General features: G+C 43.1%; 1 protein-coding gene across 2 annotated transcripts; it reads left to right on the plus strand.

Annotated features, from left to right (window-relative positions):
* The first annotated feature begins 188 nt into the window (after positions 1-188).
* sclt1 (sodium channel and clathrin linker 1) lies at positions 189-9687 on the plus strand. Of its 2 annotated transcripts, none has more exons than XM_071547366.1 (17): positions 189-244; positions 773-908; positions 1367-1489; positions 1704-1769; positions 2536-2606; positions 2961-3051; positions 3208-3299; positions 3693-3870; positions 4091-4228; positions 4929-5000; positions 5132-5206; positions 5313-5455; positions 5984-6176; positions 6619-6815; positions 7605-7683; positions 8580-8675; positions 9301-9687. In XM_071547366.1, exons 1-17 carry the CDS (start codon positions 195-197, stop codon positions 9358-9360), a joined length of 1860 nt encoding a protein of 619 aa, XP_071403467.1. In that variant the 5' UTR covers positions 189-194; the 3' UTR covers positions 9361-9687. The 2 variants fall into 2 exon arrangements, with proteins under 2 accessions (XP_071403467.1, XP_071403468.1); XM_071547367.1 differs by having other exon boundaries at positions 4091-4189.
* The last annotated feature ends 6152 nt before the right edge of the window (positions 9688-15839 follow it).

Here is a 15839-nt window from a genome sequence, read left to right on the forward strand (position 1 = left end):
TTTGCTTAAGTAACACATTTTTGGTGGCTTTCGCTAAGGAATACTGTTCCTTTTTAATTGATTTGTGTGTGTGTCTTTGTTGCGAACCTGGTCTTAAATTAGATTACAAGTGGCAACTTGTTAACTGACTTACCACAGCAGGCACACTTGATAATCTTGAATCTTTATTTTCTCGCATTAATCAACAGGCGCAGATGACAGATGTCAAAGTGAAGTTGGAGAGGGTTGTCAAGGAGAATGAAAGGTAGGAAGATTCTCCTGGTATAATCACGTAGAGAGCAGTTACAGAACTGAAGGAGACCTAACTGCCTAGCTGTCACATTAGTCACCATCAACTGAGCTTTTCTTTTGTGAGTTTATATGAGATATTCCTTATTTTTTTTAACTTGCATTATTATAATCCTGAATAATGAGTGACTGCGTGGGTGCGCTGGTGTGTCTCAGTAAAAGCAAGGGTTACAGTGAGCGATGAGTCAGTAAGCTTCACTAACTACCTATTCATGCATTGTAGATCGCACTGATCATAGCTGGATACATACATCACAAATCAGTTTATTTGTCACATATATGTTGTTTTTGTCAATGATCAAGGCTACCTACCATACCATCACAGCCAAATAAATAACAAAGTGTGCCAGTACACAAGTGCTCATGGACTGTATTCAGGGTTGTAAGGTTTCAGTTAAAAAAAATAACAAAAACAATGTTAACATGTAACGGAACTTACCCTTTTTCTACTTTTTTTGCCACTGTTAACCCCCACCTTCCCCAGGCTGCATGCAGAGCTGAGGGAGTCAGTGGAGAGGCAGCTTCAGGCCCTGCCGGTGGCATCAGGAGCGGAGGGCAGCACACTGGAGGAAGAAGGAGTCATCAGAAACCTTCAAGAACAGATCCAGCTGTCTGAACAGGTCTGAACAGGAACTGTTGCTGAACTACAGCAACAGTTGATGCTGCACACCCAGCTAGGCGCCGTGGGACTACACAGCATCTGTACTTGTCTGTTTATTTGATCGCCGATAATATAATATACACTTACATGCTACAAACAACTAGAGTGAGGCAGTCTTCTTCCTGTTTTGGTTTAGGCCCCTCTACTGGTAGCCGGTAGAGCCCGTAGAGCCGGTAGAGCACGTACCATTAATCGCAACGGCACAGGTTTGAATCCGACCTGTGCCCTTTGCTGCATGTCATCCCCTCTCTCTGCCCTGTCTTTCTTGTCTCTCTATACTGTGACTGTTCAATACGCAGAAATGCCAAAAAAATTATCTTAAAAAAAAATAAAATAATAGTTTTAGAATGATATATTGAGGTAAATATTTGACATATAAGGGCTTTAACATTCATAGATACCTATGTGCTTGTGTAGGAGCGGGAGCGGGCCATGGAGCTGTGGCAGACAACAGCCCAGGAGCTGGACCGCCTCCAGCAGCTCTACCAGAGGACCATGTCTGACGGACAGATCCATGATGCTCAGCGACAGCAGCTCAAGGTGCTGCCCACAACAACATGCAGAGCCTGTTGCAGCACATCAGACACTCTGGCACACAGCTGCCTCTTATTGACCACTAGATGGAGCCATTATCATGGAAATGACGTTAATGAATGCAGTTTAGCCTCAGAGAATGCTTGATATAAGCATGCAATAATTACAAGCATTTTTTTTTATTTTTTTTTTATTGAATGTCCATTTTTTTCCTCCCCAGGATCAGCTTCTTCAGTTCCAGCAGCACACCCACAAACTCCAAGTGGCCAATCAGAAAATGGAATCAGTAAGTGATGGTCAATTAAAAGCTTGTCAAATTATTGCCGTCTAATTGGCTATGGGATCGTAATGCTGTGCACTTCTCAGAAATTAACCCTGATCTAATAATTCATTTTGAATCTAAGTGAAACACAGTTTCTAAATCACTCCGCTAGCCAGCCAAAAACTGTCCTTGTTGTATAATGGTCTGTTGGCAAGCTGGGTAATCCTTTAACTACCTTAGCCTCTCATCTATAGGGCACACACTATTATACACTATTTTCTCTCAAACACACTCACTCGCTCACACACACACACACACACACACACACACACACACACACACACACACACACACACACACACTTTCTCACTGTTTGGACACTGTTGGAGTCTGTTTAGAGAGACAGTTACCTGACAGACAGAGGCTTAAGGCTTGGAGTGTGTTGAGCATATATTCATGCACACGCAAACACACACATAGACATACACACACACACCATACAGCATGTGAGAAGAGAGTAATACTATATCCTTCTGATGCATTTTTAATGAGAGGGCAAGCCTTGGGCTTTCCTCTGTCTGACTTTTCATACAAGCAGCCTTTTTCAGTCCCTGTATGTGAGAATGATAGACTTTGTATCAGTGTGTGAGAGACAGAAGCTCCTTTAGGGTTTATACAAAAGGACAGAAACAAGTTTGGAGAGAGAAGTTTTGAGGGAAAAGTTCATTTTGGGATAAAATTTGGAGTTATGCCTCACCAATGGCACTCTTGTATCTCTTGCCACACGCAGACTAACCAACAGTTCCTGAAGACAGTGACGGAGCAGAGCACAGAGATGGACGGGGTACGCAGCCAGCTCAGGTAACTAGATAGCCTGTAGATCCAAAATGGCTTCTGCCAAAGTCTTGCTCTGTTAAACTATTACACATTAGAGCCAAAATGGAATACCAGCTATGCTGCACGCTCGGGTAACTGATAGACAGAAGATACAAAATGACCACTACTACATTATAGTGCTACAACAGACAACTGTTTTGTTGAAATAGCCACCAATCTAGATATTGTAATTATATTTTAAAAGATAAACTTTTGAGTTCTTAAGTTGCTTGTAATAACCAAATAAGGCCACTAGAGATCCAAGATGGAAGCCAATTTTAATATGTTTTTTTAATATGTTTTTGCTTCAACAGTCATCTTCTCTCTCTCCTGGTGTAGGCAGGCGAAGACTGAGCTGAGGACGGCCACAGCCAAAGTAGAAGAGATGACCAAACTGCTACAGAATGTCCAGGACCAGATACAGAGACGGGTGGGCGGAGAAATTAAATTAGTGTAAATTAGAATTCACCATCTATTGAAGAAAAAAATAAGTCCATTGTGTGTGTGTGTGTGTGTGTGTGTGCACTGAATCCAATGTGGAGAACTCGACCAGGACACTCTCTGAAAACCATGTGTGTGTATCCAGGAGGAAGACGCGGCAGAGGCTCAGGGCCGAGAGGAAGCTGCAGACAGGAGGCTCCAGCAGCTTCAGTCAGCCTTGAGTCAGCTGGAGGCCAGGTGAACACGCATCCTACAGCCTCTTTTCCATCTTCTGGCCTTGTCCAGGGTTCCCGCTGATCATGGAATTTTGAGAGGTGTATTCCAGACAGGGATTGTCAGGGAATTTAATAAATTCTCTTGGGAAGGCATGGAATATCAACAAATCTGAGTCACTTTACAGGACTGTACCAGATTGTATTTTCCAACTTGTTTTGCACATTTATTGCATTACCAGGAAGGAAGAACACTCTAAGTTATGGACGCTCTACGACTATGGAAAGTCATGGAAAGTTACATCAGGGCTGTGGTGGGAACCCTGTTTGTCACTCACGTGTTTCCCCCCCAGTGCTGAGCAACAACTCTCTGTGTTTCCCCCCGTCCCTCTCTCCCACTCCATCCCTTCATCGCCAGGCTAAAAGCTGCATCTCAGGAGGCGGAGGCGGTGCGCAGGGAGCAGGCGGTGTGGGAGAGACAGGTGGGCGAGCTCCAGGGGCGCTGCGCCTCCCTCGAGGAGGAGAGGTATGAAGCCCTCGCCAAAATCCGTGAGAGCGTTCAGCTGGCCGAGGAGGCTACGTTGCAGAAAGACCAGGTAAAGGCAGCCACTCTTCCTCTGCCTTTCCCCCTCTCTTTCTTTGTCTCCCTCTCCCCTCCTTCAGCCTTTTTCACCAACTAGGCCTTCCCCTCTATAAATGTCTCGCGGGAGCTATCTCTTTCTGACAAGTCTTCACATCCCATCATCACAATAAATCTTTACCCACTGAAGTCTGTGTGTGTGTGTGCGTGTGCGTGTGTGTATTCTCTCCCTACAGGCCCTGTTAAGAGAGAAGCAAAAGACGGAGGAGTTGGAGAAGACGAAGGAGGCCATCAAGCAGCTGATCCAGGATGCTGTTGTCCGCACCAGGAAAGAGGTGGGGAGTGCTGAACAGCCCTCTAGGCACTACTTATGGGTACTGAATAATGTCAAGATATTTGGTGACAACTCTACATACTTAAATTCTCAAAGAAATAAATACTGAAAATAACCACAGAAAAAATTACAACAATAATTAGCTGTACATGGAAACTCAAACCACAACTGTGTTCCAGTTGCTCTTTTTTTTTCTCATTTAACACATACTGTATTAAGCTGTAAGCAATGCAGTGCACTTCCCCTCTGCCTAACCTCAGGCGGAGACTCAGTGACTAATGGTCTATTAATGGGTCTTCTTCATCAAGCCCTTCAACCGTTTAATCCTGTTAATGAAGGCTAGTATTTGACTGCTGTGCTGCTTGTCAGGCTTAGTCTGTCTCTGGCTGGCCTTCACCACAGTAGCCTGTTCCAGGGAGTAACTGTGGCTGTATCTACAAAATGCAGACTTTCCCTTGCCTTTGGTGTATCTCTTAGATTGGGATGGAGGTAAAGTGAATGCAGCCACATGAGGTAATTTCCTCACCTGAATCTCTCTCATCTTCACTGATCTGAAAACACAGGACAAGTCAAAGTAATACCCTGGGATATGAGCCTTTATCATTTTTAATAATTCTAAAGTACCAATTTTTTCTGATATAAGTTACTGTCTATCTAAAGTAAAGAAAAATACAAAGTAATTCCACTCTCCAGATCACAGTAGTCCTTGTAACTTGTGTGCTTGTCTGTGTGTTTGTCAGGTGGAGAATGTGCGTAAACAGTGCAATGTTCAAATCCTCCGCATGGCCGAGGAGCTGTCTGCCTTGCAACTGGTAAGAACCTGTCCCACTGAGGACAAAACCCCTCAAGCATCACATTCACTTCTTTTTCATACTCTACCTATCTACTCATCTCTTTTCTCATTTTGCCTAGATCCCTCTCTAACCCTCCCTGTTCTCTCTAGGAGTGTGCAGATAAAGAGTCTCAGATTGAGAGGTCCCTGCGAGAGAGGAAATCCGTGGAGGAGGAACTGGAGAAGGTAAAAGGATTCATAATACCACAAAATGAAAAGAAGCTACTAAAGCTTACTCCACTGTGGCAGTGTATATTGATTGTTGAAATGCTTCCTGTGGTGATCATTTCAGGTATACAAGGAGGGCAGGGCAGAGCCGGAGTTCAGGAAGATAGATGCTCTCCACCAGAGGTGTCTAGATGCAGAGAGGATGAAAGACGACATGGGCATCACTCTGCAGAGCACCCAGACCAAACTCAAAAAGATGGAGATGGAGTGAGTGGGAAATTGGAGCGATCCAGCGGAGTAGTTACTACTCACAACTATAGGTTTAGGCTTAGGCTTTACCAGTCTGGTTTCAACGTCTTCTCTGCAAGAAATTTACTTTTTTTTCCCACCAGCTACAGTGGCAAGTATATCCCAAAATTCACCAGCCACTTTACCTTTTTACCAATTAACTAGATTTTCAGTATAAAACAGGATGTTGAAATGATGGCTGGTTACATGACAAAGTGACTAGTAGCATAGACAATCTTACCTGCATCTCTTATCTGCCACAGCTAAAATTTCCACCACTTAGCTTGTGGCTGGTGTTAATTTTCCTCCCTGATTGTCTTTCTTGAACAACCCATGATGCTCATGTTCTCTGCCTTTACTCCATTCTTACTCTGTTACAAATGCCACAAGGAGATGCCCATGGGGCTCCATCTGCCGCCAACACTGATAGAGGCTTGAACATAGCTTTTTTTTCATCCTTTCATCCCTTCCTCCCCTCCCTCTGTTCAACCGTCCGTCCACCTCTAGCTACAGCGAGGAGCTGTCGCGGTGCCAGGAGGAGGTACGGCGGCTACAGGACTCTCTGGCAGCGGCCCGGGACGACTGTGTCAGCGTCAGTGATGAGCGGCTCCAGCTGCAACAGGAGAACCTACAGTTCCGCAGGGAGATGGATGAGCTACGGAAGGCCAGCCTGCTGGCCCAGAAGAAGGCCAAACAACAGGTAACATAATGGGAGATAGGAAAGAGGAAAGAGGGAAAATGAAGAGCGGGGGAATGAGTGCACTCAACAAGAACTGCCAGCTAGCAAAGACTAAGGCAAGAGTGACCTTGGAGGGAGGGAGGAAATAAAGAGAGGGAATGATCTAAACTATGGGCTAAACTATACAAGGCTAGAGTGCCTGGCCCATTAGAAGCCAATCTCAGAACCCATCGTCTATCGGTCTGACGACGATTAGACTCTGGGGGCGACGGCCAATATTTTGGGGTTTCCGGTGTAGCCAGCGGACATCCGGGCCAAGACTTCCTCTTCCGTGCGCCGGTCATTGTTTACAGTTGTTTGTAATTTAAAGACAGTCCACTTTCTGAATTGTTTGAATTGAAAGTGAATTGACCCCAGCCCTGATATACACATACTACTCCATCCTCAACAACCCCCCCCCTAGGTGTCGCAGATAGAGCAGGATTACAGCGTGAAGGAGCTGGGGCTCGATGCGCGAGTGCGGGAGCTGGAGGAGAGCAGTCGAAGCTCCAGCGCTGATCTGACACGCCTCCTCACAGCACAGCAGAGGAGCACTCAGCGCTGGAAGGAGGAGGCCAAGAACCTGACCAAGGCCTTCGAGACTAAAATCACCAGCCTCAAGTAAGAGCCCTGTGGAGGTGTCTTGAGGTTAAAATAAGGAAAGCAGGCTAAAAAGAGAGGGTGTATGGTGGAGGGAGAAGAGCATAAGACAGAGAAATTTCCTTGGGACTGGAAAGTTGCTGGTTTAAATCTCAGAAAAGGCTTGGGGCTGTACTGTGTAGTGCATGAAAAGAGCATTTATGCTTAGCAAACCTTCCCCGGTTAAATAAATACTCCAAAAAAAGAATAGAGAAGGACAAATGGAGAAATTGATAGATGATCAGCTATTGAAAGAATCACTGGAACACTGGTTCAGATGTCAAACATGAGACAGGGGTGAAATGAAGAGTAATAAAGGATAACATCATGAAATTGTGAAGGATTTCAAAACCAAACTTCACAGCCTCAAGTTAGTCAACCAATATAACCTACATGAAAGTGAGAGAATGAGAGAACTCAAATAAGACAAACCCCAGGCTCCCAAAACATACCAGTCTCAAATATGAAGGAAACCCCACCCACTCATATTCCATAGCCTAAGGATTTTTTATTTATCAAATATCAGAGTTTTCCCACAAACACTGGATCAAAGACTGAGTAATGGCAAAGGTGGAGTAACATAAAGATTTCAATAGTGGTTGAAACAGAAATTGACTTTCCACTTGGAGTTGTTTTGCTCTTGGCGACAGTTGTACTACACTGAGAAGTATTGGAAATATTGGACAGATTGAAAATACATCTCTTTAAACACTTTTTTGTCTTTCTCTGTGAGAAATGGCTTAGCTCACATCTTTTTTATATTTGTTTCAGGGCAGAGCTGAATCGACAGAAGCAACGTTCACAAGAGCTAGAGATTCAGCTGGAAACTGACCATGATACCATTGCTGAGGTCTGTAGCACACACATATGCACACACATTCAACCCTGCTGCGTAAGTTATAGTACCAGAGAGTTTAATATATGTGAGATGAGACAGTGGCTGACCCTAAAGAAATACTGGTCTTGTAAGAGGAATATAAGATACAATAAAGTTTATTGTCCCTGCAGGGAAATCGAAGCCCCAGCAGTAAGGACATAAAAACAGTACATGAAAATGGCAGCAAACAACGTCTTACATTACACACATTACATTGATGTTAATTATAGTCAGTATAAATAAATAAATGGGGAGAAAAGCAAGATGCAGTGTTGGTGAAGGGGATGGAGGTGATGAGAGAGTTATCGTTTTGTTTGAAACATTCTCTTTTAGATTTTCCTTATTTTTTTTACGTATTATTATTATTGTTAATTTGTCATGGAAATTAAATCAATACCTCAACAGAATGACAGTTTGTAAACATTTTATCTTAGATGAATATGAAAAGTAATACCAATTTGGTCACAAAACAAGAATTTGTGTTGAGGGTAAAGAGAATGGGAGGAGCTTACATAACCTTGAGCAGCGCCTGTGCTAATTGGGCTCAGAGAAAGTGCCATTAACTTAAAATAGTTGGGTTTGTTTAGTGAGAAAGGAGTCACACACTACCTGTTAATGTGAGTATCACTTCCGATTTTTGCAGCTGTCTGAGTAGTATGTGGGGCTGGGTGGTGTTAAAACCTCAGCTCTAAATCTACAAACAGCAGCCTGGCATCTGTGTCCGGGCCATCAGTGGCCTGGATGCAGGAGGGTGTTAATTGCATCATCTGTTGCTTGGTACCATGTACTACTCGAAAACAAGAGCTGTAAGTAGTGATGTTCATGTTCGATGCCATGTGATTAAATGGTGTGTCTGTGTGTGCATGCAGTATGAGAGGCAGCTAGCAGAGCACCAAGAGAAGACCAGCCGTCTCCAGAGACGACTGACACACGCAGAACAGAAGGCAACCACTGCTACACAACAGGTAACGGGATGTTTGGATGATCATGTGTAGGGACCCAGTTACAACCTATTATTACTGTATTTCCCCACAGGATCCAGAATTTCATAAATGACATGGGGCAGAGAGGCATAACAGAATAAAGCGTTGGGCCTAGGGCTGGGCGATATGGATTTTTCTCGATATCAATATATATCACGATATGGTGTGTGTATGCAAAATCACATTAAATAATCAAATTAATGTTCATCTCATTGAACCGAATGGTAATGTTGATGTCATATCAAACAAAACAGAAATATTCAAATAACATTCCTACCATTCCTCATTTTATCAGTTTTTAAGTAAAATGTGCTTGTCATCATCAATTCAGACAGCAGAAATGTGCATCACGATATTAAAATATCTTAATATCATCACGATATGATTCCACTGAAAGACGATAAACGATAATATTGAATTATCACCCAGCCCTAGTTGGGCCACTGTCTAATTGTTGTAGTCCAAAACGAGCACTATCCACTCAACATTAGCATTATTTTGGGCATTAATATAGCCTGTCTACCAAATACTGAGGGATGTTTTTATATTTTTATATCAGAACGAGTAGTGGTTTTATTAATCCATTGTGCTGTGTCTGTCTTTACAGCTGAGTATGTTGGCGTCGCAGCGAAGGAAAACAGCCATGGTGGATCCAGAAACTGTATGATAGTGACTGTCGCTGTGCTGACTATAGTGGTAAAAAAATAATTTGCAGCCAGCTGTTCAGAGGTCTCTGCCCTCTTTGTTTACATGAGTTCCGGCTGTGATACCCTGGGCAACATTGTGAGCTACGCTTTAAGAAAACATTCATTGCCTAAGGTATTGTCTCAATGCTGTTGTAGTGATTATGTGTTAGGATCACATCTGTTAGGATGAAATAATGATCTGATGTATTGTATGTAATACAAACTTGTGACAAATAATTAAACCTTTTTAAATACACTGTGGTCTTCAATGTCCTTGAAAGATTTGCTAAAGTATACACGATTGATATTTTGTGAATCATTTCTAAGAAAGCCAGATTGCCTTACTTGTATGGGACCTTTGGAATTTAGATATAAAAGCTTTTTATTGGGATACAATGCCTTGTAACTTCAATGTGTTTCGTGGCTATTTGATAAACTGATAAGACAGATGAAACCAAAGCCTCAGTGCTATTTGTGCTCTTGAATGTCTTGAATGAAAGCAATTCATCTCAATCTGGATTGTCCTGTAAAGGAAATGTGGTTTGCAACAAAAACACACAGTAAAAACGCAATAAAAACAGAATAAATGCAATCAAAACTAGAAGGGCACTCGGAGAGCGCAGACCTCCGCCGGATCCGCTCCAAAATTTAATGGGTTCTTCCTTGGCCCATGCTACACCCTTCCACGAAGTGTCATGAAATGCAGGCGAGAGAGCTTGGTAAGGCGTATATAATGGCTATATCAGTGTATTGCCCTTTACTGTATGGTTGGTAGTGCTCTCTCTCTCTCTCTCTCTCTCTCTCTCTCTCTCTCTCTCTCTCTCTCTCTCTCTCTCTCTCTCTCTCACTCACTGGGTGAAACTTTAAACCAGCAACGTGCTTTTGTTTGGCTGCGTTGTATGCTGGGAGACGATTCTGTTGCTAAGAAACCGTAAACCTGAGTGTAGGGTAACTGTTAAACGACAAAACATGTTTCACCATCACTATACCGACATTTTGGGACTGAATATTTGATACGGTATGTAAATACCTTCCGAAGTCAGTACTTAACCTGTTTATAAGTAACAGAGCAACTTCAGTAGATGTTTGCGGTTAAAAGGTTAATGTAACTAAAGTTAGCTACCAACTGTCATTTATGTGACGTTGAACCAAGTTAGCATTAACGCTAGCTAATGTCAAAATCGTCCAAAATAGCTGTTTGCGCAATAATCTCTAATGATACTTTTTGTGTGAAACAAATTGGTGTTTTCTCCTCGTTGCGCCCCCCGTTCTGCCACAATTTGTATTACTAACGTTACTTAACTTAACTTCTTTCCTCCCCTCCTTACTTGTTCTCCCTACTCTATCCAACCAAAGCCCTAAGTTAAACCCCGAGAACCTGTGAGGAACCGGCGGTTGACCATGGCCTCTGCATCTCAGAGGGGCTTCCTGCTTTGCCGGCCTGGCCAAAGCATTGAAGATGAGACCAGAGGTAGGCACGGTTCACATAATAGTGAGTGTGATAGGCAACATTAATGTGTATTATCACATAAGCTTCTAATAGTAAACACAACAACAACTAAACTCAACATGCTATTTTGTCATACTGTCCCAGACAAGCTTCCTGAACTGCAACGCTCCTCATTCTCCCCAGAGCTGCCAGTCCATATTAAAGACAAACAGGTCAGAAGACAAACTGAGTCCACAAAGTTAGACTACATCAGTTCATCATTATGCTAATTTAGTCATAGACAATTTAATTTCCTTTTCATGCATGTTAGACATGGACCAGATTTTATCCATGTCATTCAATCATAAAGAGGTGGATCTATTGCAGATGCCAGTTCCTTTCACATCCCTTTACTTAATTTAGGCTGTGCTAAAGAAGCCCCTATTCCAGAAGCAACCCAGCCTGCTCCATTTGAAAGCCCGTGAGAGGATGTTTGTTCCAGGCTGGTACTCTCCCTCACCCTCCTCTCAGCGAACACAGCAGCCACAGAGGCTCCCGGACCGATCGTTGCCCGTCCACCTACCACCGTTGCAAGCCCATGTCAAGGCTGAGGTCAGTGACAGACTTGTCTGGGAAGAGGATAAGTTATTATTTAAAAAAGATTAATTGAATGAACAAAGAGCAGGCTGAGTTTCCCTATAAGTATCTTTGCGCTATGAAATTGTGTCTTCTGTTGTAAATGTACAATAACAAAGGCAATGTTAAGAAGCCCAAGACTGCAGCACTAATATAACTCCGGCTGAACTGTCAAACTGCTCTACTCATTCACCTGCCAATGTAAGTCAATGGTGACAAAAGGTAGTGCTAATGTTAAGATGGTGCTGGGAAACCCAAGTCAAGACTTTAGCACCACTCGAGGCAGAACAGTCTCATAGCTAATGTTTAATTAATAGCCTGCAGAAGAGAATTTCTGTATCTTCCCATCCCTCCTCCAGAACCAGTTGGCCCAGAATACGGTGTCAGCCCCCTTTCCCCCAAAACGGCCACTGTCCTCCAAGAAGAGCACTCGGCCGTCCTCCTTCATCATCCACCCCCGCTCCCCCTCTTCTCCCCTGCCTGATAAGCTGCTGCACTTCAGCTGTGCTGAGGAAGTGTGCACCGCCAACATCAGCAGCCCCCCAGACATTGTCTTAATCATCCGCAGCAACCCCCACCTAGGCTCCCTCTACATGACCTCGGCAGTGCCGAAGTCTTCAATCGAGTACAATCCCTTTAACCTCAAGTAAGCTTTACAAATTGAGAGGCAAGATACCATATTATACACTAGTAAGACTTATCTCTATTCTTTCTTAGTATGCGCGTGTGTGTGAATACTATTTTTCCCATCAGGATTGTAATGTACGAGCACATCAACAAGGACTACTTCATAATCAGCCCCAATGGCGTGATGTCAGTGTGTGAGGATGTGCATGACTTTGTGCCACTGGAGCGCTGGGAGCAGGAGTACCACTACCACTGCAGGTTGCTCCGCATCCCCACCTTCGCCCTCTTCAAGAAGTGGAAAGCCTTCCGTGTCTGGCGCGCCAATGTTCGCTCCAAGAGGATTCACAAGAACAGGATTTCCCTGCAGCAGCATTTGTTTATTGTCAATGAGGTCTGTGTTTGTGTGCAAGCATCTATGTATTGAGATCAGGCCTTTACCACCTAATCAGTCTTAATGGTCTTGAAGATGGTGTACTATAAACTTAATGTATCCTCATTGAGAGAGACAATCTTTGAGGTTTAAAATTTGATTATGGGAAAGATGCAAGAGTAGCGTAGGTGTTATTTTGTCATAAACCTGTTTTTTTGTGTGTGTGTGTCTCATGCAGTCTCTACGTCCTGCACTGATAGACATCAGGGCAGTGTGTTATGGGATCAGTGACTTGGGCCTGTGTCACATGGAGAAAAACCACACCTACACGTTGCAGGAGTTCCAGGAGGCCCAATACAAACAACTAGAGAAGGTGCGATCACACACATTTATACATGGATGGGTGAAGACTTTCAAGCTAACAAACAAGAACACACATGTGTTTATTATTGTCAGATGTCTGCTAACCTGGAGGAGTTTCAAGACCTAGTAAAGGAGGCGGCGATGCGTGCTTGTCACACCGCCATGCAGGAGGCTGGATACACACCTGATGACCACAACCTGTCTGACCCAAGTGCGTACACTTACTGTATGCACATACACATAGATCACGTAAATAATACTGTATTAACAGTTGACAGCAGTCAGTGAGGGTGTTTGTGTGTGTGTGTTATAGAGAATCAACAGAATATGAGCTATATTGAAAAGATCAACAAGAAAAACCACTGTAAACGCCTCACCTGGTGGGTAATTTTGTCTCTTTCCCTTTCAATCTCTCTTCTCTCTTTCATTTTATGTCTACCATACATCCAATACAATACATTCAATTGAACACTTCAACAAAAGCACACACATCACGCTTGCCCCTTCCAACCCTTCTCCATCTCCCATCTGTCCAGCTTTGTCCGTCTGGTTGACTACCTGGTCGTCAACACCATGCACATCCTGATGGTGAACTCGTCGGCCGGGCTGCTGGCTGTACTCCAGGAGCAGGTACACAGCACGCCCAGTCATGCCATCATCCAGAGCTGGGGCCAACCTGAGGCCACCACTACTCCTGCTGAGGAAGAGTTGGATAAAAAGGTAGGCATCCATCCAATAGTATGGTAACAATAAAGACACTGAAACTATTATCGCCACCATAAATCAAGTTCTCCAACCAGTACAAGCCAGATTTCAATTTTGGATTGAGAATGTTGTGTGTGTGTGTGTGTGTTTGTCCGTGTCTTCATCAGTTTGTGGAATGCGCCCCCGTCCTGCCCATGTTCATCTCTGAGCTCATGCTGGACACAAACACGCTAACCTACCAACCCTCTGAGGACAACTTCCAGGTTTGTGACCTTTCACCTCCATGCCATGATGTTCTGAGCTGTTACACTCTAGCACTCTAGCATTTGTTTAATGTCCATCCATATTCCTAACCAGAATTTGTGTGTGTTTGCGTGTATACATTTTGTTCAATCTTACAGGAGACTGTAGCAGAGATCATGGAACGGTTCCAGAAGACGGTGTTATCAGTTGATAAACTCGTACCAGATCCCTGTTTTAATTCATTCACACAGCCCATGATCAACAACATGGTACTAAAAACCATCACCACCTCCACATTACAGGCCTAATGTTTACATTCAAACTGACAGAATATTTCTCAATGTGTGTTTTGTTGATATGCCAAAAATGTAATGAAAATAAATATATATATATATAAAATGTATGGTAGGTTTTACACTGAAGTTGTTCTGTCAGCTTTAGAGCGTGTTTGTTTGTGTGTGTGTGTGTGTGTGTGTGTGTGTGTGTGTGTGTGTGTGCATGTATTAAATTCCAGGATTTGGAAAAGACATGTGGAGATGGCCCCTGTCTGGAATCCATGCTAGAAGATGACAAACACCTTCAAAGTATCATCCAAAACATCAAGGTCACTAGATGTATACCATTCAGAGTTTGCTCACATAGAACTTTTCATTTTGCAACTGCCAGTCATTTAAACGCTATCTTGAGAAGGTGGTTGGTGCCTGGTTATATATGTAGAAGCCTAATCTGTTGTCTGTCAACATTTCCCTTCAGGAATCACTTCAGTTTGCCTTTGACTCGGCTAACATGTACTCACGCACTTTCGAACCCTTCCGACTGTTCTACAAGGAGAATGAGAGTCTGGATCTGGATGCACTGCGACAGCATGATCATGGTGACATAGTCAACATCATCATCACCATTATAATACTCCCACTGAACTGATCTATGCTCAAAGAGCAATCTAATTGAAAATAGTGTTTATAGAAATTTCTGTGGTTTTTCACGATAATTTTCATAAACCTGATTAGAAGTCTTTTATCAGAGGAAAACAAAATTGAGACACTTAAAAAGATTTGTCAACAACAAAACCATCAATTTTTTTATTACATGCTTGGAACAGGCCCATGCCTTTGTTGAATATTTGCTCTAATAAGTATGATATTTTGGTTTTCAAGTGAAGACAACACATATTGACTGCTTCCTGCTGCAGGTGTTTCCTTCTTTGGCGAAAGACTAGAGAAATACCACAGGGAGCGTAAAGAGGCCCTGGCCATCCAACAGAAGAGACACCTTGGCTTACTGCTGGTGGACACCACACAGCTCAAAGACAAGCTCATATCTTCCCCTCTCCGCTGTCTGGAGGTCAGGACAACACATCCACACACACACAAATACATACACACATATTCAATAGAAGTTTGCGGTTTGCAGTAACACATCATTAGTTTTAAATCAGTATGCATATTAAAGGGGCAATTCACCAAAAACCAAAGCAGAAATATTTTATGTATTTCACACACATATCCCAAAACATTAGAATTACACAACCTTGTTTTGGTTTAAGAATTATGGAGAGTTTTTGACTGTAAAATTACCCACCAAATGATCTTACCTAGAGCCTTTCTGTGTTAATTAAAGTTCACTGAAATGAAAATATAAGCAAGGTCCAAAGCCTCAATGAGGAATATTGTTGGAAAATATAGTTTCCAGTACAACCAAATATTTAATAAACTAAAGACCATAGCAGGAATTTTAGGGGGTGTGGGAATCAATTACACCCTTGACAAAATAGGTTTATGAATAAGTGGTGATATGCCTCTCAAATATTATTTGAACAACTTGCTCAACACAACAAGTCAGCATATGTGTGGTGTAAACCTTAACCTCCCTGCTGTGTTCTCCACTCCAGGTCATCAATGAGATGCTACCCCTGCTGGCCAAGAGGAAGCTGGATGCCATCATCGCTGAGGCTCAGGACGCCCAGTTGAAACTGGAGTTCATCCCCTCTGCCACCACCGGATTTGTCGACTCCCTCACTTTCCTTGATGAGATACAGGAGAGGGTAAGACATACATTTCATATTAATGTCAGGCACCACATATTTA

This window comes from Centroberyx affinis, unplaced genomic scaffold (assembly GCF_046629955.1).
Source record: "Centroberyx affinis isolate AG114_WGS23_722 - 3 ecotype Tasmania unplaced genomic scaffold, CSIRO-AGI_Caff_v1 ptg005851l_1, whole genome shotgun sequence".
NCBI lineage: Eukaryota > Metazoa > Chordata > Actinopteri > Beryciformes > Berycidae > Centroberyx > Centroberyx affinis.